We start from the raw sequence: 27,831 nt of genomic DNA, 5'->3' as shown, positions 1-27,831 counted from the left end.
CGTCCACAGATGGGCACAGCACCCAAAGAGTTGTTCAAGCAGGCTGTAGAACTATGTGATCTGAACAGAACTGAGAGCCAAGACGCAGAGAAACTGTTACAAACACCTAATCTCATGATCTTACTGGTGATCAGCTTGCTATGTATGCCGTAATAAATTGCAGGCATGAAATTAAAAGGTGCTTACTTCTTGGAAGGAAAGTTATGACCAACCTAGATAGCATATTAAAGAGCAGAGACATTACTTTGCCAACCAAGGTCCGTCTGGTCAAGGCTATGGTTTTTCCAGTGGTCATGTATGGATGTGAGAGTTGGACTGTGAAGAAAGCAGAGCGCTGAAGAATTGATGCTTTTGAACTGTGGTGCTGGAAAAGACTCTTGAGAGTCCCTTGCAAGGAGATCCAACCAGTCCATTCTGGAGGAGATCAATCCTGGGTGTTCACTGGAAGGACTGATGCTAAAGCTGAAACTCCAATACTTTGGCCACCTCATGCGACAAGTTGACTCACTGGAAAAGACTCTGATGCTGGGAGAGATTGGGGGCGGGAGGAGAAGGGGACGACAGAGAATGAGATGGCTGGATGGCATCACCGACTCGATGGACATGAGTTTGAGTGAACTCCGGGAATTGGTGATGGACAGGAGGCCTGGCATGCTGCGATTCATGGGGTCACAAAGCATCGAACACGAGTGAGTGACTGAACTGAACTGAACTGAACAGTGCCTTAGAACAATGCAAATTTATGATGTTACAATTCTGTATGTAAGAAGGCCTGTGTGGGAATCACTGGGCTATAGTCATCATTCTAGCAAGACTGCATTCCTTTCTAGAGGTTCCAGGGAAGAACAGATTTCCTTACTTTTATCCAGCTTCTTAGAGACCACCCATATTCTCTGGCTTTGACTCTTTTCCTTCTTCTTCAAAAGTAAAAGCACAAAGTGAAATTGCTCAGTCACGTCCGACTCTTTGCGATCCCATGGACTGTAGCCTACCAGGCTCCTCTGTCCACAGAATTTTCCACGCAAGAGTACTGGAGTGGATTGCCATTTCCTTCTCCAGAAGATCTTCCCAATCCAGAGATCAAATCCAGGTCTCCCACATTGCAGGCAGATGCTTTACCGTCTGAGCCACCAGAAGAATTTCTTCTTCAAGGCCATGAACAAAGGATACATTGAGTCTTTCTCTGATTCCCTTTCCTGCTTTCTCTTTCACTTTAAGAATACTTATGATTGCAGTGGGCCTATATAAACAATCCAGGATAACTTCCTCTTTTCTAAACCCTTATTTGAACATAGCTACAAAATCTCAACATATTAAAAGGTTCTGGGAGTTAGGATGTAGACATCATTGAGGGTAGTGAGCCGGCATTATTCTGCCTACCACAATTGATAACTAACATATAAACAACAAAACAGAAAGAAGTGTTAGTTGAAAATAACTGTAACATAGCAAAGATAAGCTTTGAATTTAATAAAAGCTATTTACTAACCTAAAAATCCACATGAAATCTTTTTTAGCACATGCAACTTTAGCTTACTTTCCTCCCTGAATATGACTATGATTCAAATTCAAGCAGACCAGTTTTGCTCTCCTATGAAACAGTAGAAAATAATACAGATAATCTATGAAAAGATCAAAAAAGAAAATCTAAAATTCATTTGTAGAGTATACTTAATACTTATGGATTTTCTGGAATACATTTCAGAATATAAAAATACATCCTGTAATTTAGGAGAGGAAAAATGTAACTTTAAATATCTGAACGCTACATTCAATGCTACACTGTTGCTAACTGACTATGTAACTGAAAGTGTTGAAAATGTTTGTCTTCCAAATTAATTAGTCAATAGAAGTAGTACAAGAATTAGGCCCATTATAAAGATAGGCAGGTGGGTGCGGATATTTATAACTAAAGAATAATTAGCTATAACTTTCTACTGTCAATTTATTTAGGAACAATATGAATGTTGTTATAGAGTCAATCAAAGTTGATACCGGCATAGATCTGGTTAACAGGAGCTCCAGGCATATCATTAATTTATTCAATTCTGGTCTTACGCACATTTAATCAATGAAGTTTAATTTCAATCCCAGTTGACCTGTTGGCCTGGCTGGATTTTAAATAACACTAAACACATGAGAAATAAAATTATTATAATAAAATATATAAGCAAAAACAAGGGCTAAGATTAAAACAAACTTCTGATTTTACTCAAGTAGTGGATATAATTTTTTAAAAATCCACTGTTTCTCAATTGGTTTTTGAAAATAATTATGAAGAAAATCTGAAAATACATGAGGGAAGATATGACTTCACATTAAACAAAATAATAGTTTAGTGAGTTTAAATAATTTCCTCAATCAATTAAAATTCTTTCATTACCTCTAATGATCAAGATCATTGAACTTCTGAACAAACTGGTGAAATGTAAAATAAAGTGCTAAATAGATTCTTTTTAATTAACCAGAATCCAAATAAATTACATTACACTTAGACATTATCCCTTAAATTAATTTAGAATGCTTAATTATATTCCGACATGCAATAGAAAAAATTGGTTTTCCTAGCTCTTAGACTAGATAATGACTAACATTTATATAAGGTGCATGACTGCCAAATATTCTTTCAATAAGACAAATTTTAAAAAACTGCTTGAAACAATGTGGGAAATAAAATATGAATCACAAGTAGGAGAAACACTTAACCAATAAATACATAATGCACACACACAACACAAATGATACAACCCCATATTTCCCCGTACTAGGAAAGAGTACTGGAGTGAAAGTACTCTTCATTTTCACCCCAGGAAAGATGCCTTCGGGTCACAAGTCCCGCCCTTGTTTCTGTCCCAAAAATGAATTCTAAGAAATTATTCTTTATTCTGCCATCAACACAGAAATGGTACAAAAATTCAGAAAAAGGAAAAGAGAAAACAGAGAAAATAGTTGAAAGGTGTTATTCAGAACACTGAGAAATCAAAGGAAAATCCTTAAAAAACTGAGATTACTACTGGTAGAAGCGAATCACGTAGATGAGAACCTGTGGAAGTGTCTTGAATAGAATAAAAGTTTTAGAAAACTAAAAAATACTAAATCATATCTCTATCATATAGTAAAAATACTCATCCTCAGAGCCATATATAGGAATATACAGTGTACCAGTTTCATCACTAAACTGACTCTATTCCTTGAATGACAAGTGTTATTAGCCTTTGGATATTTTACAAAACAAGCAAGCAAACAAACAAAAAACTATGAGAAATGTTTTGGCTTAAAATTCATAAGGCTTCTACTAAAACAGGTCTTCCAAAGTCTAACATGGTAAATCCACTAGCTATGGCTCATTCCTTGCATCCTTTTCTCCAGACAGGCACTGAACATATACAAGGCAAAGATTAATTATATCCAATCACAAGTGTTGAAGAGCTAACAGTAAAAATAAGGAAACCATTACAAAACTTATTGTGATAAATGAAACTAGCCAAATCAGTAATGCATTCAAAGTGCTAAAACGGTAATGAAAGAAGAAATGTCTAACTCTTGTCCTTGTTCTAAGATTCATTTCTCTACCTTTACTTTGACCCCATTCACTCCTGTATCTTCTGGGTTCCTGCTATACTAATTAACCTTTCTTTCACCTATTCAGTATCTCCTATTCCTGGATCCTTCTATTCAACATTTATAATCACGCTTAAACTTCTCTATGATCAGTAGCAAACAGAAATTATAGTCTAAAAGTTATATTCATTCTACTATTAAGGACTGAAACTACTTTAATATAAACAACATTTTTATATTGTTTATTTTCTTTTTGATACTCAGGTATTAAAATTTCTTTTCACATGCGATACCAGAGAGCTACCCCATATCATAGTACAAAAGGAGACAAGAATGACTAATAACGTTACAACGTGCTTTAAATGAATCAGGAATCTCCTAGAAAATATTGTCACAAAATGAATAAAAATATAAATGATTTAAATACTTCTGCTGTAAAATGGAATACATAACTGAAATATTAGGAAAGGCAAATAATTTTACCTAATCCCAAAGTGCCATAACAAAAATGCAAACCACTCTAATTAAATTACTTAACTTCTGCCAAATATTTGCGGATTTGCAATTTGGTTATGCAGAATTCACTTTGGTATGTAGAGTTCATTGTGTTTTTTCTTTCACTGAACACAGATGTTATGGTTCCCTCATCAACTGTGCCCCTTTAATGTTCTTTCACTCATTCATTCAGCAAACATTTGACATATTTATTACCTGCCAAGTTCTTCTCAGGCACTGGGTTACATAGTGTTGAACAAAATAATGAAATCACTACCTTCATAGAAACTCCATCTAGTGGATACACTCAACTAAACACATTTCTCAATTGTGTGTCATCCCCAAACTCAGAGGCAAGAAACAAGATGTTTCTGCTCCAGGACAGTCCTCTGAATGCTGGCCACAGCCACAGTCAATGCTAACAAAAGACTTAAAGCAGCTGAACTAAGGGAAAAAAACAAAGGCAGGGCAAAGATGCAACCTTTCCCACTGCCCATTTCTCGGCCCACTTCATTGCTATTCCAACGAACAGGTGCTCATCAGAAATAATCAAACAAACAACCTGAGTGACAGTCCTCTGCTGCAAAAATATACCTTCGTAAGTAGCTGAAGGACTATTTCCCTTCTTCCACATTCCATTAGTACCTTTTCCCTTTATTCAGAAAAGGTAACTCCCCAATAAAGAGGCCATTCATAATGGTTTATTTCATCATTGCATGTATTACAGTCACAATAACGGAGACATGACAGGAAAGGCTAGATCTGAGAGCCTGGACTCAGTGCCAGGCACCAAGAATGTCGCCTTTCTAGGCACTGCACCTGTCAGAAGGGAGGGAACAGAGGAAGAACAAAGCCAACAAGCATGTGACCTACCCAAAAGAGAAACTGGGTAAGAAGACAAAATTTCATCTTTAAGGGAAAGGAACTTAAGAGGCCATGTGAATTTCTAATTACTTCAGAAAGAAAAATGATGTACACTAGTCACAGTCATAATCATAAAGGACCTGGAAAGCAAAGATGGATTCTTTGTTCAATTAAGAGTTCACAATTTCAGTTTAAGAAAAAAATGTGTTAATAAAGTTGTCTGCTATATTTGTTCATAATAATTAGCATTTCATAAGCAAGAATGGAGCTAAATCATACCATACAGATATCCCTCCTTCTAAAGGCCTCTGACGAAAGAAATTCCTCTAACATACACATAAATTTCAGCTTTTAGTACACCTCATAGTTTCAAAGCATATGTTCTTACCGAAGAAAACTGGCACACACAGGAGCAGTGAGCTATCAGAATATTAAGAAGGTAGGCAGTGATTGGTTTATTAAGAAATTACTAAAAATAACTACTTACACAAGTTAAAATATCATACCTAAATCTTCTCTGCTATAGTTTATCTCTCTCTACTCTTTTCTTTGTTGCCATTCATAACAATGCAGAACTCCTAAGTCAACAACCACTAAACTTCAAGAAGTCCATGACAATAACTTTTCAGGAGATTTTGTCTCCTTTTGGAAAGGCAACCCACTCCAGTGTTCTTGCCTGGAGAATCCCAGGGAAGGGGGAGCCTCGTGGGCTTCCGTCTATGGGGTCACACAGAGTCGGACACAACTGAAGTGACTTAGCAGCAGCAGCAGCAGCAGCAGCTCCAAACTACAGACCTAAAATAGCCCAGAAAACAGAAGAAAACTCCTATCTTCCTAATAATACATGTGTACGTATGCAACAGGCTTGGCTTGTTCTTCATTATCCATACTACGTCCTCTTTATTTCTGAGTCACAGACAGTGCTCATACATCTTGTACCCGAAAGTCAAGAAATTACCATATCATCCCTCTATCACAAAAGTTTGGGTCTTCCCGAGACTTTTACTTTTTATAATTTTTTTAAAGAATAGACAAAAACATGATCCTTTTTGGTCTCCCAACAAATCAGCCCCTCTTTCCCAACTCTGCCATTTCTCCCAATGGCAAAAGCACATGACTTGGAGTATCCTGTGAGACTTCTCTCATACAGCTACATTGTTCAGTCTTGCACTAATTCCTCAACAGTATCTTGCATGTTGCCACTACTAATGTCCTCTGTCAGTCCCTCTTTTGCTTTTATTGAGACTGTTACAATAGGCTCCTAATTAGATTCAGGGGATCTTAAGAGTGGGGCACGACTTAGTGACTAATTAGATGCATTTCCACAATCAATATCAAGATGGGATCTAACAACAGAGTTTCAAAATATTTGGAGGAAAAAAAAATCACACACTCAAAATAGCTGGATATCTCTATCAGTTATTGATAGAAATAATCAATATCAGTAGGGATATAGAAACCACCAGAAATGCAGAACAATGTGAAACAATTTAGCATAAGTGACTTTTATAGAACATTTCACAATAAATGAAGAACATAACTTATTTTCAAGCGCACATGGAAAATTCACTAACAGAGACCACATTTGGAGCAATAAAACAAGTCTCAGCAAAGAATCGAAATCACAGAGTATGTTTTACAACTGCAAGGGCACTAAGTTTAGAAACTGATAATATCTATAAAATTCTACATAATTGGAAACTAAGTAGTACACTTCTTTTAAAAAAAAAATTCCACATGTCAGAGAAGAAATCAGAAGGGAAATATTTTCTAAATGAAACTGAGAACAATATACCAGAATTTGTGAAATGCATTTGAAGTATTACTAAGATGGAAATTTATCATTTTAAATGACTATATTAAGAAACAGAAAGATTAAAATAAAGTTTCCAACTTATGAATCCAGGAGAAAAACGAATGATGTACAAAGGAAGTAAAAGAAAGGAAATAAAATTGACAATAGAGATCAATAAAACACTACAAAGTCAAATAATAGAAAAAATTAAAAATCAAAGGCTGTTTCTTTGAAAATAGTAATAAAATTAATAAAACCCCCAGCAAGACTTCTAAAAACAAAAGAATAGAAACAAATTACCAATACCAGGAATATAATAAGAGACATCAGCACAGATCTTACAGAAACTGAAAGAACTAAAAAGTGGCTATTACAAAAAACTTTAAATCAATAAATTTGACAACTTCAATAATTTGGGAAAATAGATACAAAGTAAATATTTATTGAATGAATGGGTATTTTACTGAAGTAAAATATAAGTTTTAGCACTTTACTAGGGAAGAACAAACATGACTTACCTAATTAGCATTTGCAACTGGCCAACAGACAGAAATCTACACAGTAGGGAATAAGGAGCTAAAGGAGAAATTCTCCAGGAGAACCAGTTCTCTCCTCCAGACCCAGAAATGAAGATAAGGAGACAAGAGATAAGGAAAGGAAAGGAATTTGGAAATTCTGTAGTTCAAACTAAAGGCAAGAGAAACAGAATATTTTTCCCCCAACCCTAAGATTTCATGAACATAAACAAAGAAAAATAAAAGAGAAAGAGCAATTAACACACCTCTCTTCTCTCGGTGTATTTCTTCCAGAAGTTGCTCCTGTCTTTCTATCTGTTCAAAGAGACACTGAAGCTCAGCTTCCTTGTTTTCAGTCATATTCTTGAGTTGTTGTCTGCACAACATCAGCTGGTGCCGCAGACTTTTCTCTCTGTTTTCTCTCTCTTTCAGCTCCTCACAGAGCCACTGAAGTTTAGTCTAAAAATATGACATTTATTCTAATTTTTAAAAATCTAGAAAACAGTAGCATTCCAAAACATGACAAAGTCATGATAATCTGAATTTAGACAATAACTAACAAATTTAAGCAAAATTTAAAAATACCCATAATGTTTAAATTTGCATAATGGTTTATATCAGTTAAAACCTCATACAGAAAATTATTTTCTTGGATTTTTATAAAATACTTGGTATGCTCTATCATCTTTGGAAAGGCAATACCACAGAAAGTCTAGCCTATTAAACTTCATGTTGTAATACAATTAATCCCCTAATTAGCTTAGTACAAATATTTGAAAATCCAAAGCACTCCATAATAGACCTAGAAAAACTTGTTATAAAAGAGAATGTTATTTCAGAGATTAAAAAATAAGATAAAATTCCTAAATTTTGTTTCTAAAAATGTATATCCCCAAGGGTCTTGCTAATCAGGTAGAGAAAGAGATTTTATACAGCATGAGCCAGATAAAGTCAGCATTTTTCCATATTTAAAACCAGGAAATTCAGTTGAAGCAACTCTCTTTTCCAAAGACTCTAACCTCACCAATGCTAATATTTGAATATTTAAAGCAGAGATGAGAAAAGAAATCTTTCTTTCACATTCAGTAGAACAAAATTTCAGTTGGGTCTTAGGACCTTCCCAAGTGAGAATACCATCCAGCTGCTAGTTGACTTCAAATAATCTATATAGTCTTCACCTCAATAAGAAGCAAAATAGTGGAAGCTGTGAACTAAAAGGGAAAATGCGATTTAGCTAACGGACAATCTCCCTGAATAGTACATATCATAAGCAAGAATATTCTAAGCCTCCAGAAGACTAAAAGGCTGTTTGGACACGCCCCACTTTATTAAAAGTAGCTGTGATAGAATCATTTAGCAGGTTCAATCCTGGGAAGATCCCCTGGAGAAGGAAATGGCAATTTCCTTTCCACTCCAGTAATCTTGCCTGGAAAATCCCATGGACAGAGGAGCCTGACAGTCCATGGAGTCACAAGAGTTGGACACAACTCAGCAACTGAACCACCACATGATGAAGCAGAAATGAGATATGGCCCTTAGACTGGGACTCCCCACATACATCAGCTTTCAAATATCCCCATAAATGAAAAAGAGTCACAGTTCCTTTGGACAGAAGGTCCAACAGGTGGTGACATAGGAAAAAAAATCATAAGTGAAATTATAAAAAATTATACAGTAATATCATAAGGTAACCAATATGTTGGATGAATAAAAATGGAAATCATGCTTATAAAGGTATGATTTATTAATAACAAAGCACTTTTGATCAGACCAGAGTTTATGTTAATGAGCTGGCTTAGGGTGGAGGCCCTCGATAGCCTCAGGATGGGGCTGGGGATTAGCTAGCTGAAATTTACCTTGATACTCATCAACTTAGAAGAAGGGGGATGGGGTACAGGCCAGGGAGGACTGGAGATTAAGTTCTGTAAAGACCTGAACAGCAAGACATGATGAGCTTCCAGGCTGGTGAACTCACCTCCAAGCCAAGAGGGTATGTACCCAAAATTCCATAGAGACAGAAGTTCCTGTACTCAGAACACTTTGGAACCGTGCCCTATATATCCCTTCATCTGGCTGTTCAATTGTATCCTTTATAAAGAAGTAGTAATAGTAAGTCAAGTATTTCCCTGAAATCTGTGAGCCATTATAACAAATTAATGAACTATGGGAATTCCAATTTGAAGCCAGCTCAGATAGAAGTGCAGGAAACCCACAACTCAATACTTGTGACTGGCATCTGAAGATGGGGGAGAGGTAGGGAAAGTCTTATGGCGCTGAGTCCTTAAACTGTGAGATCTGGACTAACTCTGGACAGTGAGTGTCAGAGATGAATTAAGTTATAGGGCACCCAGTTGATGAAAGCAAAAAACTGAAAGACTACTTGATGTGGAAAACTCAAGCATCTACCGTTAAAAGTGTTGTGAGTAGACGCAGATCGTAACAGTAGGTATTATATTTCACAGAAAGGGCAGGCCACTAGGATTTTTCATCTTCAGAGCTCTGATTTACACAAGCTATGGGTAACTGCAACAGAAATATTGAGAACTCCCTCCTCCACCAACTCCTCACTGATAGGGTGGTCATTCTACTCCAAACAAAGCAGGCTAAGAACACTGAGGTCCCGGGACAACTGTCATCTTCCCAGGTTGTTAAGGAGTATTTTTTGAAATCTTCAATAAAACACTAACAACCAGAATCCAGAAACACATAAAAAGGTTTTGACAGACAGCATAATCAACTGGGATTTATCCCATGAATGCAAGGTTTCATTAATATGTGAAAATTAATTAATATACAATGGCAAGCCACTCCAGTACTGTTGCCTAGAAAATCCCATGGATGGAGGAGCCTGGTGGGCTGCAGTCCGTGGAGTCGCTAAGGGTCGGACACGACTGAGCGACTATACTTTCACTTTTCACTTTCCACTTTCACACATTGGAGAAGGAAATGGCAACCCACTCCAGTGTTCTTGCCTGGAGAATCCCAGGGACAGGGGAGCCTGGTGTGCTTCCGTCTATGGGGTCACACAGAGTCGGACACGACTGAAGTGACTTAGCAGCAGCAGCAGCAGCAGCCATATTAGTAAGCATTAGAGACATAAGCCACATGATAATATTAAAAGGTGAAGAGAAATTATATGATGAAATTCAATACCCATTCACAATGAAGACACTCAACAAACTAGGAACAGAAGGGAACTTTCACAACCTGATAACAGACATCTATTTTAAAAAACCACAATTATTATCATACCTAATGGTAAAAGACAATGTTTTCTCCCTAAAATCAGAAACAATAATGTCTGCTCTCACCACCTCTGTATAACACTGTATAGTGAGATCATGGCCTGGCAATTTTGCAAGAAAATTTAATAAATTATATCCACACTGAAAAAAAAAACACAAGTAAACCTATTTAGATCTATTTGCAGATAATATGCCCCTGTATTAAAAAAATACTAATGATTTCACTAAAAACATATTAAACTAATAAAACAGTTTAGCAATATTGTATAAGATCAATATACATAAATCAATTGTAGTTCTATAAGCTTGAATGATCAGTAAAAAAATCAAAAGTCAACTGTATGCACAGTAGCATCAAATGAATAAAATACTTAATAATACACCTTTTAAAAAAAAGTGAAAAACATAATCTGAAAAGATAATAAAGAAAAAAACAAAATGTTGAAAAAAAATTTTAATACCTAAATAAATGGGACAATATCCCATGTACAAAATACCAGAACTCTTAATATAGTTTAGACAAAAAGATCTATACAGTCAATGCAATTACAATCAAAATCCCAACTGGCTTTTCGGAAAATTGACAAGCTCATTCTAAATTTCATATGGACAATCAGGGGACCCAGAATAGCCAAAAAAAAAAAAGTGTTGGAAAATAAGATCAAATTTGGAAGACTCAAACTTATCCATTTCTTTGCTTACTACAAAGCTACAATAATCAAAACAGTGTAATACTGGCAAAGGATAAACATACAGATCAATGAAATATAATTATTCTGAGTCCAGAAAAAAAACTACACATATATGGTCAATTGACTTTCAACAAGGGTGTCAAAACAATTTGATGAAGAAAGAAGAGTCTTTTCAACCACTGGGGGTGGGACTACGAATAGTGACATGTAAAAAAATAGACTTGAACTTTTACCTCATATTGAGGTATTATAAAATTAACTCAAAATGGATCAAAGGTCTAAATGTAAGAGCCAAAAATATAAGACTCCTAGAAGAAAATAGGCAGAAGTCTTCGTGATCTTGATTTGGCAATCATTTTTTAGATATTACACCAAAATCACAAGCAGCCAAAGAAAAAAGTTGATAAATCTGACTTAATCAAAATTTAAAATATTATGCTTCAGTGGTCACAATCAACAAAGTGAAAACACAATCCACTAAACAGGAAAGAATATTTATAGATCATCTGTCTGAAAAAGGGCTTATATCTAGGATACATGAAGAACTCAAATAATAAATTAAAAGATAACAAATTCAGCAAAAGATCAAAATAGACTTTTCTCCAAAGAAGATATATGAATGACCAATAACCACAAGAAAAGATTCTCAACAACTAGCCATCAGGGAAATGCAAATCAAAACCACACTAAAGTTCCATTTTACATCCAGCAGGATAGCTATGATCAAAAAAAAAAAAAAAACCACAGATGATAACAACTGTTAGTGTGCATGTAAAGAAATTAAAATGCTCATATACTGACAAGAGCATCATACAATGGTGCGGTCACCTTGAAAAACAATCTGGACTTTCTTCAAAAGTTTACATATTTATTGTGTAAATTAGCAAGTCTCTCCTAGGTATACACTTATAAGAAATAAAAGCATATGTTCATGCAAAAAAATATGTTACTCAAAATGTTCACTGAAGTACTATTCATGATAGCCAAGAAATCAAAATAATCCAAATGAACATCAAGTGTAAATGAATGTTGTATATCCATACAATGGACAGTTACTTATCAAGAAGTAGTAAAGTACTGATACACACTACAACACAGATGAACCTTGGTAACATTCCGCTAAACGAAAGATCAGTCATAAAGGATTGGGAAGATCCCCTGGAGGAGGATGTGGCAACCCACTCCAGTACTCTTGCCTGGAAAATTCCATGGACAGAGGAGCCTTGTAAGCTACAGTCCACGGGGTCACAAAGAGGAGAACACGACTAAGCGACTTCACTTCACTGATAGTAAATGTCCACAACAGACAAATCTATAGAGATAAAAGCAGACTACTTGCTGACTAGCGCTACCAGGAGGGTGGGATGGGCAGATATGTTAGGAACCCGATGGCTAATGGTCCAGATTATCTTTTGGGGGGTAATGAAAACGTTCCAAAGTTCATGTGGGTGATGGCTACACCTCTCTGTGAAGATACTAAAAACTACTAAATGGTGACTCTAAATGGGTCAGTTGTACGGTACATGAATTATATTTCAATTTAGTTATTATTTAACAAAAAATAAAAGGGGGGAGGAAAGAGATCAAGAAAAGCTAAAGTTAAATCACCCTGCAGAGATGAGACCTGGCTATAGTACTTGCCGTACAATTTGCAGGCCTTTGTCTTGTCTGTATGTCACTAGATAAATACAGGAAACAGTGTATTAAATAAATACAGTGGAAACAGTGACAGACTTTATTTTGGGGAGCTCCAAAATCACAGCCAACCAGTCCATCCTAAAGGAGTTCCAACCAGTCCATCCTAAAGGAGATCAGTCCTGGGTATTCATTGGAAGGACTGATGTTGAAGCTGAAACTCCAATACTTTGGCCACCTGATGCGAAGAGCTGACTCATTGGAAAAGACCCTGATGCTGGGAAACATTGAGGGCAGGAGGAGAAGGGGACAGCAGAGGATGAGATGGTTGGATGGCATCACCGACTTGATGAACATGGGTTTGGGTGAACCCCAGGAGTTGGTGATGGACAGGGGTCCTGGCGTGCTGCGATTCAAAGGGTAGCAAAGAGTTGGACATGACTGAGCTCAACTGAAACACAGGAAGTCCTCAACATATATGAGGATGTGAACTTCCAATTATGACTGTAGAAATTTAATTAAGTCTGCTTCATTTCCCAATATCCACTTTGAAATACTATTGCAAGTAGAAAAAAAAAATAAAATTTCACAGCACGGAAAGCCAGAAAAGATAATCAATTCCGCCAGATGAAAAGATCACTTTCTACTAATGCATTTAGGAAGAAAACACAGTCAGCGTGAGAGTGAGATATACCATCATCCCCATCTAACCCCAAATATGAGACAAGGAAGTGAACTGATGTTCTTTAGAAAGCATACTCTCTAGATAGAGTGGAGAAGATATCAGGAAGCCAAGAGGCTATTACAGTATTCCAAACAAGTGAAAAATGGTAATAAGGACTGGACCAAACCGTTTGTATTTGAGACTTAAATGTAAGTGGGGTAAGGAAGAAGGTGGAATCGGCATTGATGGCCAATTTTTAGCTTAATAAACTAAAACAGGAAACCTAGAAAAAGCAAAGATTTAGGGGTTAAGAAGTTAAATTAGGCTGAATTAGACTGGAGTTAGGATCAAAACACACAGAAGTATAGATAATAATTGGATATATAGATCTAAAGTTCAAGAGGTATGGTCAAGAGACACAAACTAAAAGGAACAGATAAAATGGCTCCTAAAGAATATCTACAGACAGAAGAGAAGAGGGTTTAGAAGAGAAAAACACAAGTGAAATTCCAAAATAAAAAATGAGGATATAAATGGAAATTTAGGAGGAAAATATGAGTATGGGGCAACTCAACCCCAAAGAAAGAAAATATTACAACAAGGTGGATATCCTCAAAGATTCAAAGGAAGGGACAGGCATATAAAGTAATTTAAAAAACATAAATGTTGTTGAAAATGATTGCAGCTCAGTCCATCAAACCAAAATAGGACTAAAAACATGAACACCAAATTGTTTGTGGTGATTATGTCTTTACACCTACCAAAGACAAGTGTAAAGTATACAGAAAATATGTTCCCTTTTATATTTCTTGAAAAGTTCCATTCAGGCTGCTATGTTACAAAAAACAAGGGCAAAAAGGACACTACGTCTAATGTGGTGTCACATCCATGGTTCTTCTTCTTAATTCTGTTTTCTACCACAAAAAATCCTAGCATTATTAGATCTTCTTATGCCTCAGAAGGAAAACAAATTCCATGTGGTAATAATGCACTTACTTGATTTCTTAAAAAATATTCACTACCAATTCAATTTTTTACCACTCAAATGGTCCAAACAAAATGAGTCCCTGGGGATCACTAGCTTTCATCATCTAGTTTAATCTGTTCTTTCTCAATGATTCAATAGCAAATTTAAAAAATACTTTCAATTTCCTTTCTCTCAATGGTTTCCTACCTATTCCTTATTCCATTCCAATCTTTGGCCTGTTGTTAAGAGAGAATAACAACAACAACAAAAAAATTCTGTTTTATCATAACAATGCTCCTACTGGTTCTGATCAAAACAGAATAACAAAAAATTATCCGAAACAAAGCAATAACCAGGTTTGATCTGTGTTATGGACTGAATATACTCCCCTCAAAATCATGTTAAAACCCTAACCAAAGACATAGGGACTTTAGGGAAGTAATTAAGGTTAAATGAGGTCTTAACGGTAGTGTCCTCTGAAGAAGAGACACTCTCTGACTCCTAACCTTCAGCTCTTCCAACCATAGCCATAGCCCCCACATGAAAGATGACCGTGTATGAGGCAAGAAGTCTCACCAGAAACCAGTTATAGCACCGAGTGACCTTGGAATTCTAGGCCACAGAAACGGTGAGAAAATAAACATTTGTTGTTTAACTCACCCAGTTTTCTTATGGCAGCCCTAGCCAACTAGTACAGTAAGACCTATGGCTTCAGTTAATTCCTGTTGAGCCTTTATTCCACTGCCATACAAAATTAAAAACAGGTCATAGTTAGATGTTTGTTATGAGTTGAGTAAGTATGCACAATATACTGTTAATCCTAGAAAACAAATTGATTTATGGAAATTCAACCAACCAATAATCAATTAAGAGAATCAGAGTTTGTTAGAGAAACACCCATTACCTTTCATTAAGTATCTTGGAGAAACAGCTTGGGACACAGTATAGGAATAACTTCACCAATTCCAAACAATAATTAGAGGACAAGGCTATACATCACAGTGCAAACACCATTCTATTTAACCACTCACAAGAGAATCTTACAGATCACATAATAGGCTCATTTATTTAACTATATCAACAAATATTGCTAAGTAAACAAAAATAGGACAAAAAAGTTTAAATCTTTTTTTTTTTTACCTTCTTAGTTGACAGCTTGCAACTAGGTGGGAATATTTTTAAGTATCTAGTAAAACAATCACAGTGATATTTTAAATCTGTACAAATCCTCTAGTGAGATTTAGTGGAATAATATACCAGAAGTCATTAAGGAATGACTCAAAGCTAAAAATAGAAAATTCAAATAACAAGATTATAGTTGATAGAGTTAGCAATAATATCAGGAACCATAAGTTTGCTGCTTTTAACTACTATGCTTCCTTCATTAAAAGAATCAGAGATTAACAAGGATAGTAATTTTTTAGAATGTGCTAGGTTACCAAAATAAGAATTAACCCAGAACTGCAAAATTCAAATTGAAATCAACCTCAAAATGTAATTCTTTCAATAAAACTTTCCACTTTTTATTTGGGTTGAATATCATCTACCTATATTCATAGTACATTTTAGAAAATACAAAATAATTCCGCCAATTAAACTGAATGAGTTCCCTGTGTATGACCTAAGGATATCTCCACCATAAGAAGATACCTGAGTATCTGTATCACATTTTGCTGTCGACACTGGAAGGATAAAATACTAGACGATCATTTGCAACCTTCAACAAGAATTAAATACAATGAGTCCAATGACAAAACTAGATAGCACATTAAAAAGCAGATGTCACTTTGCCAACCAAGGTCCATCTAGTCAAAGCTATGGTTTTCACAGTAGTCATGAATGGATGTGAGAGTTGGACTATAAAGAAAGCTGAGCGCTGAAAAATTGATGGTTTTGAATTGTGCTGGAGAAGACCCTTAAGAGTCCCTTGGACAGCAAGGAGATCCAACCAGTCAATCCTAAAGGACATCAGTCCTGAAAATTCATTGGAAGCTCCAATAGTTTGGCCACCTGATGTTAACAACCGATTCACTGGAAAAGACCTTGATGCTAGAAAAGAGTGAAGGCAGGAGGAGAAGGGGGTGACAGAGGATGAGATGATTGGATAGCATCACCAACTAATGGGCATGAAATGGAGCAAACTCGAGGAGACAGTGAAGGACAGGGGAGCCTGGTGTGCTACACTCCATGGGGTTGCAAAGAGTTGGACATGACTTAGCAACTGAACAAAAACAATACTTCTCATAAAATAATAGTTTTTTTTTAATCCACATCACTAAAAAGACAATATTCATAAATATAAAGTTTATATTCAAGTATAGGTCACACAATCAGAATAAAAAACAGTGGCCCAGAGTTCAGAGCTCCAGGTTCCCAAACCCTTTTCAGAAACTAGCATTATGTCCCTTAGGTAAAACAAAACTCCCAGGATCTCTTTCTCATCTACAAAATAAAAAGTCAAACTTCACGACATCTAAAACTGCTTCAGTTACACTATTTCTAAAACAGTAGGGAAAAACAAGTACTTGTCACCTTACAGAACATCAGTTCAGTCACTCAGTTGTGTCCAACTCTTTGCAACCCCATGGACTGCAGCATGCCAGGCTTCCCTGTCCATCACCAGCTCCCTGAGCTTGTTATTCTACAGAAAGTATGACTCTTTGGGATGATGTGCATGTGTGCTCAGTCATGTCTGACTCTTTGCAACCCCACTGACTGTAGCCTGCCAGGCTCCTTTGTCCATGGAATTCTCCAGGCAAGAATAGTAGAGCGGGTTGCAATTTCCTCCTCTAGGGGGTCTTTCTGACACAGGGATGGAATACACATCTCCTGCGTTGGCAGGCAGATTCTTTACCACTGAGTCAACTGAGAAACCCCTCTGAGATAATACCAAATAGGAAAAGCCCTAAATAACTTGGAAGCATATTTTTTAATATATTGATATATAACCTTAAAATTTAAATACTATTGATCAAATAATAGCAGTTTGAGATCTCATATATTTCTGAAATCTAACCTGCTTGTTCCTTATTCATTGGTAATAGTTAACCTGAGGAAGTAAATGCAGTAGGAAAATGCAGCAAGTCTAAATGCTTTCTTAAAAAAAACAAAACAAAACTACTTATTGAGCATTTAGCCAAGCCCATGGTAAGCACTTTCTCTGCATCTAGGAATATTTCATCTATCCTAAAGGAAAGATCTTCGGGGTGCATATTTAATACATTAACATCAGAAGAGCAATGGGCCCTGAATGGCTCACAATTAAACAATCCAGCAGTCAGAAGTGCTTTACAAAGGAAAGGAACACTCTGATAATGAACATGCCCCAGGGGCTCCCTTGTACTTGAGGCGTCCAATTCTAACTTTCCCTTCAGGAGCCCCAGAGAAGGAAATGGCAAGCCACTCCAGTATTCTTGCCTGGAGAATTTCATGGACAGGGGAGCATGGAGGACTACAGTCCATGGGATCACAAAGATTCCGACATGACTGAGTTATTTACTTATGGTAAGTAATAAAGATGCAACATGGAATAGGATAGACACAGGTGTTCCCACAGAAAGTTTACAGATTAGAGAAAGAGAAGAGAAGAGTAAATGGGAATTTCAACACAGTGGGATAAAGGCCAAGAAGGAAAGGAGTTCCATAGCCAAAGAAGCATATCAATTCAGCTTTGTGCATCTTCAGAGAATAATTAATACCAGCCTCCCAGAATTAACTGTGCTCTGAAAACAAAAGAGCACCAAGGCTCTTGTCTTGTGATGAGCAGCAGCTGACAGCACCTTTTTTATTTACTATCGTAAACTGGAAACTTAAGATCTGAGATCAAGAGTGATGCTTGCAAGTAGTGTGGCTCCATCCTGAAAGTGAGTGCCTGCTGGCTCTACAGCTGGTGACCTGTCCCTATTTTCTCACTGAAAGTGTCTTTGCTACTTCTCATTTCGCTCCATGATTTGAACCTAAACTCCGATCTATGCCTTTGTCCCTGCTTCTCTTTAGGCCTTCCTATTCAGATGAAACTTCATGGATATTAACTCCTGTAGTGGAAACTCTTTCAATACTTCTGCTAGCTTGCTACCTAGGACTGTGCATGCCTATGTATTCCAATACCAACCACTGACTGGGGTCTTCTAGTCTGAATGGAAATCCCTGGACGTCTCCTTCTCCATCAGCCTCTGACATGACATTAAACATTACTTGCATATTGTCATCAAATATTTCTTGAGCCTGTCCCTTCCAATGAATTGCTACAACTTCCTAAATTAGAAGTTTCACCCTACCTCAACCAGAGACCTGGGTCTCACCAAAGACCTCTTAACTGATCTTCCTTTGGTCTTCCCACCTGTAATCCATCTTTCAGATCACTATCAGAGTGGTGCTTCTAAAATATGAACATATGGCTCTCCTGTTCAAAACTCCTTCATGGTCCCCGACTAAATGCAGAGCAGACCCAAGCTTTTAAAATGGCATACGATGCTCTTCTTGATGGACCTAAACTCTGCCTCCCTCTGGAGCCTCTCCTTGAGATCCTCTGTCTCACATTTCCACAGTGTATGTAGTACTGCCAGATCACTCGGTGCTTCTTCGGCATTTATCATGCTGTTTCTCTTCCAGGCCATTCCTACGATTGTTTCCTCAGTATGCACATTCTTTCCTGTTTACCTGGCTGGCTGCAAGATCTATCCGCAGCATCTGCCTCCAAGGCAGCTTCTGCTCACCTGTTACGCTCTTAAATCTAATATTGAAACTATCTACAGAAGTGTCAGTTTTTCTAGAGACAACATGTTCCTTAAGAGGAAGGATCATTTCTTTTTTTTTTTTAACATTTATTTATTTGGCTGAATTGGGTCTTAGTTGTGACATGTGGTATCCAGACTTCTGACAGGGGATGGAACCCAGACTCCCTGCATTGAGAGGGTGAAGTCTTAGCTACTGGACCAACAGGGAAGTCCGGGGATCATTTCGTAATTCATTCTTATCTTCACAGCACGTTATGGAGTACTGAGGCATAGTAGCTACTTAGTAAATTCTGTTGAACTGAATAAAATTTAGCCTCTAAATGCTTTGTCAGGATTTTTTGACAAAAACAAATTTCCTGGCTATGGGAATGCCCTGCTTTACTTAACAACCATCTCAACCCTCTTCCTCTGTCATGCATTATTCCTAGATTCACTGGTTACTTTATGAGCCAGGTCCAAGTCTTAGTTGGGTTTCATGTTTATGTTATGTCACCACTGCCAACAAAGCAACAGGAACACAATTTCCACCCAGCCTTAGTTCTTCTAGAATTAACACTAAAAGAAGAAATTCATCTGGCAGATTTATGAAAACAATTACAAAATGCCATCAAAGGTCCTTCTAATACTGCAAGACGTCAACGTCGACTAGCTGAATAGCAATTCTGCTTTCCATATAGCTTTTGTCCTTTGATTTCAGATCTTATCTTCAATACTTATAGAGCTGTCCAGTCATAGTTCACGGGAATTACAGTGCTGTAGCCCATCAATAACCCGAGCCATCTTTCTAGTAAATAGATTCAATTCCTCCTTAGTCAGTTGGTCAGCGTAGTATTGCTTATCACGACCGTTTTACACTGGAGAGCTACAGTTGCCTCATGCAGCATTAAAACTTGTCTGATCGGAAGTTCAACCCCATTAAATGATAAGGGAAAACAGCTCACTCGCTCCCAAATTAAAGAGCTATGATTAAGAGTCATCTCTGGCTCTCATAATTTAACTGAACAACAGTAATGAAAACTTTCTGTTCAGAAATGATAAAGATTTTAACTTGAAAGGAAATTCCAAGTACATTGCTCTTGTTGTCAGAATTGTGGGAAAAGAAAAAAGAGAGAAATGCTTTATTCACACACAGCAAACTTCTAGCTAAAAAAATTCTGAGACAGCAAAACATGTATATTCTAAAATTTCTATGCGAGCAGCATAAATACAAGTCAGGATTGGCTTCTATAAAAATGGTGAGGTACACACAGGATCACTGTATTGAAAGTATGAGAAAATTTTATAAGGTCAAGGAAATTTCAATGTTCAATCGTTAATACTGTTAATTTCTTATTAAGAATTTTTTTAAAAAAGAAGCTTCTCTAATGACTATCTGGTTTTCTAAAGTAAACTCTGTCTCGTACCACCTCCCACCTGTACCTTCCTCATGAATCTCAGGGCCATATCCCTGTTGACTCAAATATTCATCTTCTTGCCACTGTTAAACTTAGCCAACTAGAAAACTTCTACATATGTTTTGTACAACTGAGTTTAAACGTATTTTTGCAGAAGCCTTCTCTGACATGCTGGCAGCATCACACCCTTCCATCCTCCCAACACGAACACCACAGTCCTTCCTTCTGTATTCTCAGGTCAATGTTTACCTCTCTCTATAACAATATAACTCACAGTAAGGATTTCAAGGATATCTAAAATTTGTTTACAATTCCATTTTACCTATTAACTTCCATGGCTTTCTAACACATATCCCCAATGTCTATACACAAAAAACTCATGACCAATAAACCTTGGCTAAATGAACAAGATTGGATATATTTAAATGTTAATACACATAATCGTGGGCTTCACCTGTGGCTCAGATGGTAAAGAATCTTCCTGCAATGCAGGAGACCTGGGTTCGATCCCTGGGTTGGGAAGATTCCCTGGAGAAGGAAATGGCAACCTACTCCAGTATTCTTGCCTGGAGAGTTCCACGGACAGAGGAGCCTGGTGGGCTACAGTCTGTAGGGTCACAAAGAGTCGGACATGACTGAGCCTGATACTGATACACATAATGGTAAGAATGTTCACTGTGAATCTGACATGGCATGTAATCCATTCTCCCCTTCTTTATATCAAAAAAGAAGTAAAAGTGTCAGTCGCTCAGTCATGTTTGACCCTTTGAAACCTCACAGACTGTAGCCTGCCAGGCTCTTCTGTCCATGCGATTCTCCAGGGAGAATACTGGAATGGGTTGCCAATTCCTCCTCTAGGGATCTTCCCGACCCAGGGATGGAACCCACATCTCCCACATTGCAGGAAGATTCTTTACCATCTGAGCCACCCGGGAAGCTGAGAAGTCATGTATCTTAATGAAAACCTCACTTTGCTCATATTTTTAAATAAGGATATTGTAAAAACCTAAAGGTTCTTTCATGCAAAAAAATCCTAAGTTGAAACACAATTGGTGAGGTTTATAGTACAGTTGGTTTTCTTATAGAATTTAAATGGGATGGAAGATTTTAGTAACTTAGAGCGGAAAAAAAACTATTCTAAAAAGGAAAGCAAGTGCTTAAGCACTGATAATTTCATAAACAGACATTTACATCTTATATGATCACAATGTTCTATATATTTAAATTAATGAATTTCCAAGTTGACCTGTATATGAAGACAGCTGAAAACTATCCCACAGTGTAGGAGAATATTTTTGCTAAAATTAATAAATTGTTCAACATTATTTTTTACCTTCCATTACATTTAAATCACGATGTCAAAGAATCACGAAACAGTTATCTTCAGAACACACAGTTTACCCTTCCATTTGTAACTGAGAAAACAACATACCCAGAGGGTTGAAGGATTTGCTTGAGCCACAGAGATATCTGGCAGCATTGAGCTAACACTCCAGAACCACAATGTAAGTATATATACACGTAAATAAGGACTGGTTACAGCTTCCTTGACTTTTGTGCACCTCAGCTTTCTCTCCCAAGGAAAAGGTAGAGGAATTTGTCTGACAATCAAATTTCAATATTTCAACAGTTTTACTTTCTCATTTATTCTCTCATTCCATGCCTGTATACTTAAGCTAATTTTTAAATATTAAACTAAAAGAACATGAATGCATTACCATATCTTTGCCAGTAATGAAGTATTAAGGCTTTCATATGTTCAGTTACATGTCAAAATACATGACTAGGCCAAATAGGATGCCTTGAAGGTCATAAACATGATGAAAGCTTTAGAATTCCAAGATTAATTACCTTGCTCTCTGCTAACCAGCGATGTGGGTCATAATTAATATCAGGACTAGATGAAAAAACCTACAAAAAAAAAGAAGTCATCTATTAGAAGTAGGTACCCCCTTGAAATGAACTTACATAAAAGAAGATTGTACACCATTATATCCAAAAGTTTAGTCTCTAAACTTAAGGGTTTAAAAAGAATTCACAGCAAGTATAAAACCAGTTCCAAACCATTATTTATTTAATGCCTATTTATTTAAGCATGTATATATGTATCCATGTATGAACATATGTATTGACATTAAATATTTAGCTCACGTATACACATACGAATCAACTCTCAAGTGCTACCATTGCTTGAATTTCTGAGGCTGATCCATGGAGTTCTGCATGGCAAGCAGCCTCACTTACACCAGTTTACTTCATTTTTGTGTCTTCTCCTCAGTCCTGTTCCAGATAATGTATTTCACAGTGAGTCAGATGTAATTACATAAAACTGAATTCTTTGTCTCATTTTTCCTTCTTCAATTTTATACTATGAGGGCTATTTTGTCTCATTAATGGTTGTATAGAACTGACAGAACCTAATCAATATAACTTCACACCAACATCATTTTGTAATTCATGATGGTAACAAAATTCTATAATAAATCGGTTGTCTACACCAGATGCCCTGAGTTCCTTCACACCAACTCATTTATAAAATTACTGTCAGCTGGTTCTGCCTTAATACTGATAAAAGTGTACTCAAAGTTCGTCAGTGACTTCATCATTGTGAACACAAAAGATTTTCTCAATTTTTCCCTTTGAACTTCGTGCTATCCATGAAATTTTTGCATCAGTTTTTCCTAGAAATTTTCTGCTTAAAAGTATCTTATCCTTCTGCATGCAATGTCTGTTCCTATCTTCAAATACTTCTATACTTCTTGATGTGTATGCACATCACTCCCCTAAGGAATAGCATTAGGTAATTCATTTAGACATATGATAAATGCACAACGAGTGCTGACCACATGCCACGTACAAGAGTGCCGTAGTCTTATATAACCTTTCTGTCATCCATTTTTCTCATTATCTAGATCTCACTCAATTCTCAGGCCTTTCCTGCTTTTTCAATGCGATTTTTCTTAATCTTTCCAGTTCACGGTGCTGTCTTCCTTTTCTACCTCTCTACTGGGCTGAATATTTCTAACCATCCATTTATCATTGATTATGTTGTTCTTGTGGACATGAGTTTGAGTGAACTCCGGGAGTTGGTGATGGACAGGGAGGCCTGGCGTGCTGTGATTCATGGGGTCGCAGAGAGTCGGACACGACTGAGCGACTGAACTGAACTGATGTTGTTCTTTACTATTCTTTTCATTGACCTATGTCATCATCTCAAGTCTTCAGTGACCTAAGATACAGTACTCAAGATTAAAGACCAAAATAATTTGAGATAAAACAATGTTTATATTTTGCAACGTGCTTTATAAATTTATATACAGTTGAGTGTTTAAGAAAATAGTCACTTAATCACTTATAAATGGTGTGACTTAATTTTTCTCTAAGCGGCAGGTTATCATTTATAAAGTGAGTAAACTACCTCATGAGGCCAGGGTATAAATTAAATAAAATGGGTGTGAGCACAATATCAGGCATACAGAACACCATTATCACTTCACCACTAACTGCATATCAAGATGTAATTATCAATAAATACACTTCAAAGTCTATTATGACAAGAGCACAAAGTCTATTGAGACAACAGTTATTTGTCATAAAAAGATTAAAGAAACAGAAGCCACATACTTGGCAATACAAGTACATTACAAAAACTCTCTGCATAATAATGAGAGAAATCATTAGTTGATCCTGCTATCTTGCACTACTAAGTACAAGACACGATACACTTAGTATGTACATCACACTATGATGTACACCTTCTATATCTTTTTTATCTTCATAATAACCCAACTTATAAATAGGACATGAATTCTTAGGAAGAACAGAGATTACATAACTCATCCAAGGTCATACATTAGCAATTTGGAGAGTTGTAATTTGAATCTACATCTGTCTTGATCCAAAGCCTATCTTCTGCATGCTCTACAAAGAAATGAATATTCTGACCAAGCGTAAGGGGAAAATCTCTAAAATTACCAAAGACTGGTCTGTGAAAATATTGTACCTTTAATTCAGATACTTTTCTAACTGTTCCATAAGTGTCTAACAACAGTTTTCAAACACTGCATGCACTTACTAATGTGGAATAAGTAATAAATATGATGGCTGAAAAAAGAAACTATAATTAGAAATAAGGCCAACATTCCCAAAGGCTTTTCACAGACTCTTTTGTTGCATATCTCTTATTCAGTCCATTCCATCATAGTCACTTTCTACATAAAATGGCTGAAATTTTCATCAGCAATATTTCAAAAATCAACAAATGACCAGGAATGATTGGAATTACTTCACTTCTGAAAATATTTTACAAAGACCACCAATCTCACCTACATCTCTGAACTACAAAGCAAAAAATCAATTTTAATAAACACTTTGGTGGTTTCTGTGAGGTAAGAACAAATGTTATGTTCTTGAGCATTCCTTTTTTTTTTTAATTTTATAGGAATGAAACAACAAAAGTTATAAATGGAAATAGATCCACAATAAAAAAAAATGCATTCTTAAAAAATATGTTAACAAAATTTCCATTCTCATAGATTAACTTTCCACCCATCACTTGAACTGGAATTAGTCTTTCTGCAGGTAAGGAAGTGTAAAGACCCATTACCACCACATTCTTGAAAGCCTATTAAAGAATAGGGTACTTTTCATAATAGTATGTTGGAAGGATAATTTGAATCTTATAAAGAAATAAAATATTTAAGCAATGTGCTACATATACACTATGCTTTAGCTTGTAATTGACCCGTTTTAGTCTGCAAATAACAAGGTTTATATATAATGCAATCCAAATGTTTCTATTTTTATATCTCTACTTGACTGAATACAAACCATTCTGACATAAATTCTTAAACACAGGATAAATATTTGATAATCTGTGCATCTTCTAGATAAAATTATTATTTCAATGGTTTAAATATATGTAAACAAGTTCTAAATAAAAATAAAGCAGTATTAGACAAGGAAAAGAATAAACGAGCGTTATAACAGGACAGAAAGAGTTAGTTTTCCCCTAAAGCCAATTACTTCTCATATTTGGCTCACAGTCCTCTCAAATTGACATCTAAACTTAAAAAAAAAAAGGTATACAAAAATATATATTGTAGAAATTCCATCAACTTCACCAAATTCTGCCAGTTGAAATATTTCCTTTAAAGCTGAATCCTAAAGCACAAGTGTAGAATATCATTTTATGTTCTTGAAAACATAATTTAAGAAAGAAAGAAAAAAGATGGGTAGAAAGAACAGGAAAAAAGAAGGGAAAGTAGTTTAGGGAAGAATATTTTGAGACAAAAGATGAATGACAAAATATTGGAAAAGGTTAAAAAAATAACGCATAATACGATAACTTGAATGCTGTTATATCATCAAATGAAATAACTACAGGGGGAAGTGATGGGCTAAACTATAATGCACTGTGGCTATCCCACACCAAAGCACCGCAATGCTCTCTGTATATAACTGAGCACACTAGGGCCTAGAGTGTAAGGACGCACTTACTTCAAGGAATTAAGAATATCCATGATGAACTTCTGTTTTTATTATTTCACTAAGACTACAAATATAGTGGCAATAATCCATTTTAAAGACAGGAAAACTAAATAAAATGCAATTTGTTTAAACAGGGAGGGCAAATAGCATGGTAGATACTTGTTTAAGCTCCAGAGTTAGACACCCAATATTTGAAGTCTTAATTCTAGCTTTAGACTAGATACATGGCCAGGGGTAAGTTACTTATCCCCTCCAAGTTTTGCTTTCTCTTGCCTAAAATGGATTTAATGTGAGTATCTAAAGGACAGGGTGGTTTCAGAATAGAGAGAGAACGTATATACTGTAATTACAACAGTATGTGTAATATAGCTAGCACTCAATAGATGTGAGCCTGTAATATACTAACAACAATAAAAATGGCCTGTGATAATAAAAAATTCAAAATCCAGGCTTCTTGACTTGAAAGATCTCTCTTGTAAGACATTCTCTTTTACAGAGTGAGATACAAGCAATTCAGTGGAGTAGCAGCATGCTTTCTTTCACCATGACTGTGTAACAGATAAAACAGCTCATTCTAAAAAGTGTAAGATGTTATTTTATTCCATAAAACTCTCTGGAATAAAAATGTGATGACCAGGTAACTATGCATTAAATCGTATTATAATTATATATTAGGAAACTAAGTGAAAGGCACATAGCAACACGTAATTACTTTCAATTTGTCCATTGAGTCCCTGGAGAACGTTTTACAAGCTGCATCAATTTCCTTTCCTATCACCCCAAGGATGGATTCCTGTTCGGTCTCCAGACAAAGAAGTTGATCCTTGAGCTGCAATCTGGCCTCTTCCATCCTCCTGCGGTGTTCTTCTTCATTGGTTATATGTTTTTCCTAGAGGCATTGGTAAGAAATAAAATCAGAGGTTAATTATTAAGTGAAGCCAAGAAACACATGTCATATCTGTACAACAAACCCAAAGAAGCATATTAAAAAACAGATCTGACTTTGTCCCTTGACTTTTCCAAAATAACTTATTATTCTTCCTCATTAACTGATGTCAAGTAACAGAGAATTCAGAAGTACGATAATGAGTGAAATAGTGAGCAGATACATGCTAAAAAATACTACAGTAATTCAGCTACCAAAAGAAAAAAGTTTTAAAATATCCTTCACTGTTTTAATAACACAATGCCATTAATGGATCAGAGTAAGAGCCAATGTCACAACGATTTTGAGTTTTCAATAAATATTAGTAAAACACTAGAAAAGGCAAAATGTCAAGTAAATAGGTTTCTTCAAGGAAAAAAAAAAGTGTTACTACTACCTTTATCTCATCAAAACACCGTTTCAAAAGGTCTAAGTGTCCAAACTCAGTCATACTACATAAAGGCTTTGAGTCATGAAAATTTGATAGAGCTACTTTTCAAGTAAGCACATATACTTCATGAAAAGGAGATTCTCAAGAACCCTATAAAAGAGTACAAGTCTTGGGGACGCCCCTAGTCAAAACAACTCTCCATCATTAGGGTTATACAATTTCATTGGAAATTCGTTGGAGACATTCAAGTGGTATTGCACAAGGCTTAGAAGAAAAGAACAGAATTACTAGAATTGTAAGGATAAACAGAGGACCAAAAAGTCACGATGGCTAGCTAGTTATGCCTTCAGTCATCACACAATAGGCTAATGATCTTCACTTACCCTAGTAAACACAACATAAGCAGGAAGATTATATGGTCAACCAATCAACTTGATTTAAAATAACAAAAGGCTTTTTCAA

The 27,831-nt window shown here is 36.1% G+C and overlaps 1 protein-coding gene across 7 annotated transcripts in view; it reads right to left on the bottom strand.

The window, feature by feature from the left end:
• CEP128 (centrosomal protein 128) overlaps positions 1-27,831 on the bottom strand; it is a 487,012-nt gene that overhangs the window by 269,097 nt on the left and 190,084 nt on the right. For 5 of the 7 annotated variants that reach the window (XM_088839414.1, XM_088839415.1, XM_088839413.1 and 2 more), the window contains 3 exons: positions 26,766-26,942; positions 22,415-22,474; positions 7,497-7,689 (listed from right to left, as the gene is read on the bottom strand). In XM_088839414.1, the coding sequence (XP_088695540.1) occupies positions 7,497-7,689; positions 22,415-22,474; positions 26,766-26,942 (430 nt within the window). The remainder of the gene's footprint in view (positions 1-7,496; positions 7,690-22,414; positions 22,475-26,765; positions 26,943-27,831) is intronic. The other 2 variants (XR_008687351.2, XM_055437328.2) reach the window with 1 other exon arrangement.

The sequence above is a fragment of the Moschus berezovskii genome, chromosome 9, assembly GCF_049115385.1.
Source record: "Moschus berezovskii isolate FMDL1 chromosome 9, NW_MosBer_1.0, whole genome shotgun sequence".
Taxonomy (NCBI): Eukaryota; Metazoa; Chordata; class Mammalia; order Artiodactyla; family Moschidae; genus Moschus; species Moschus berezovskii.
This window is presented reverse-complemented; position numbering and strand designations above follow the sequence as displayed.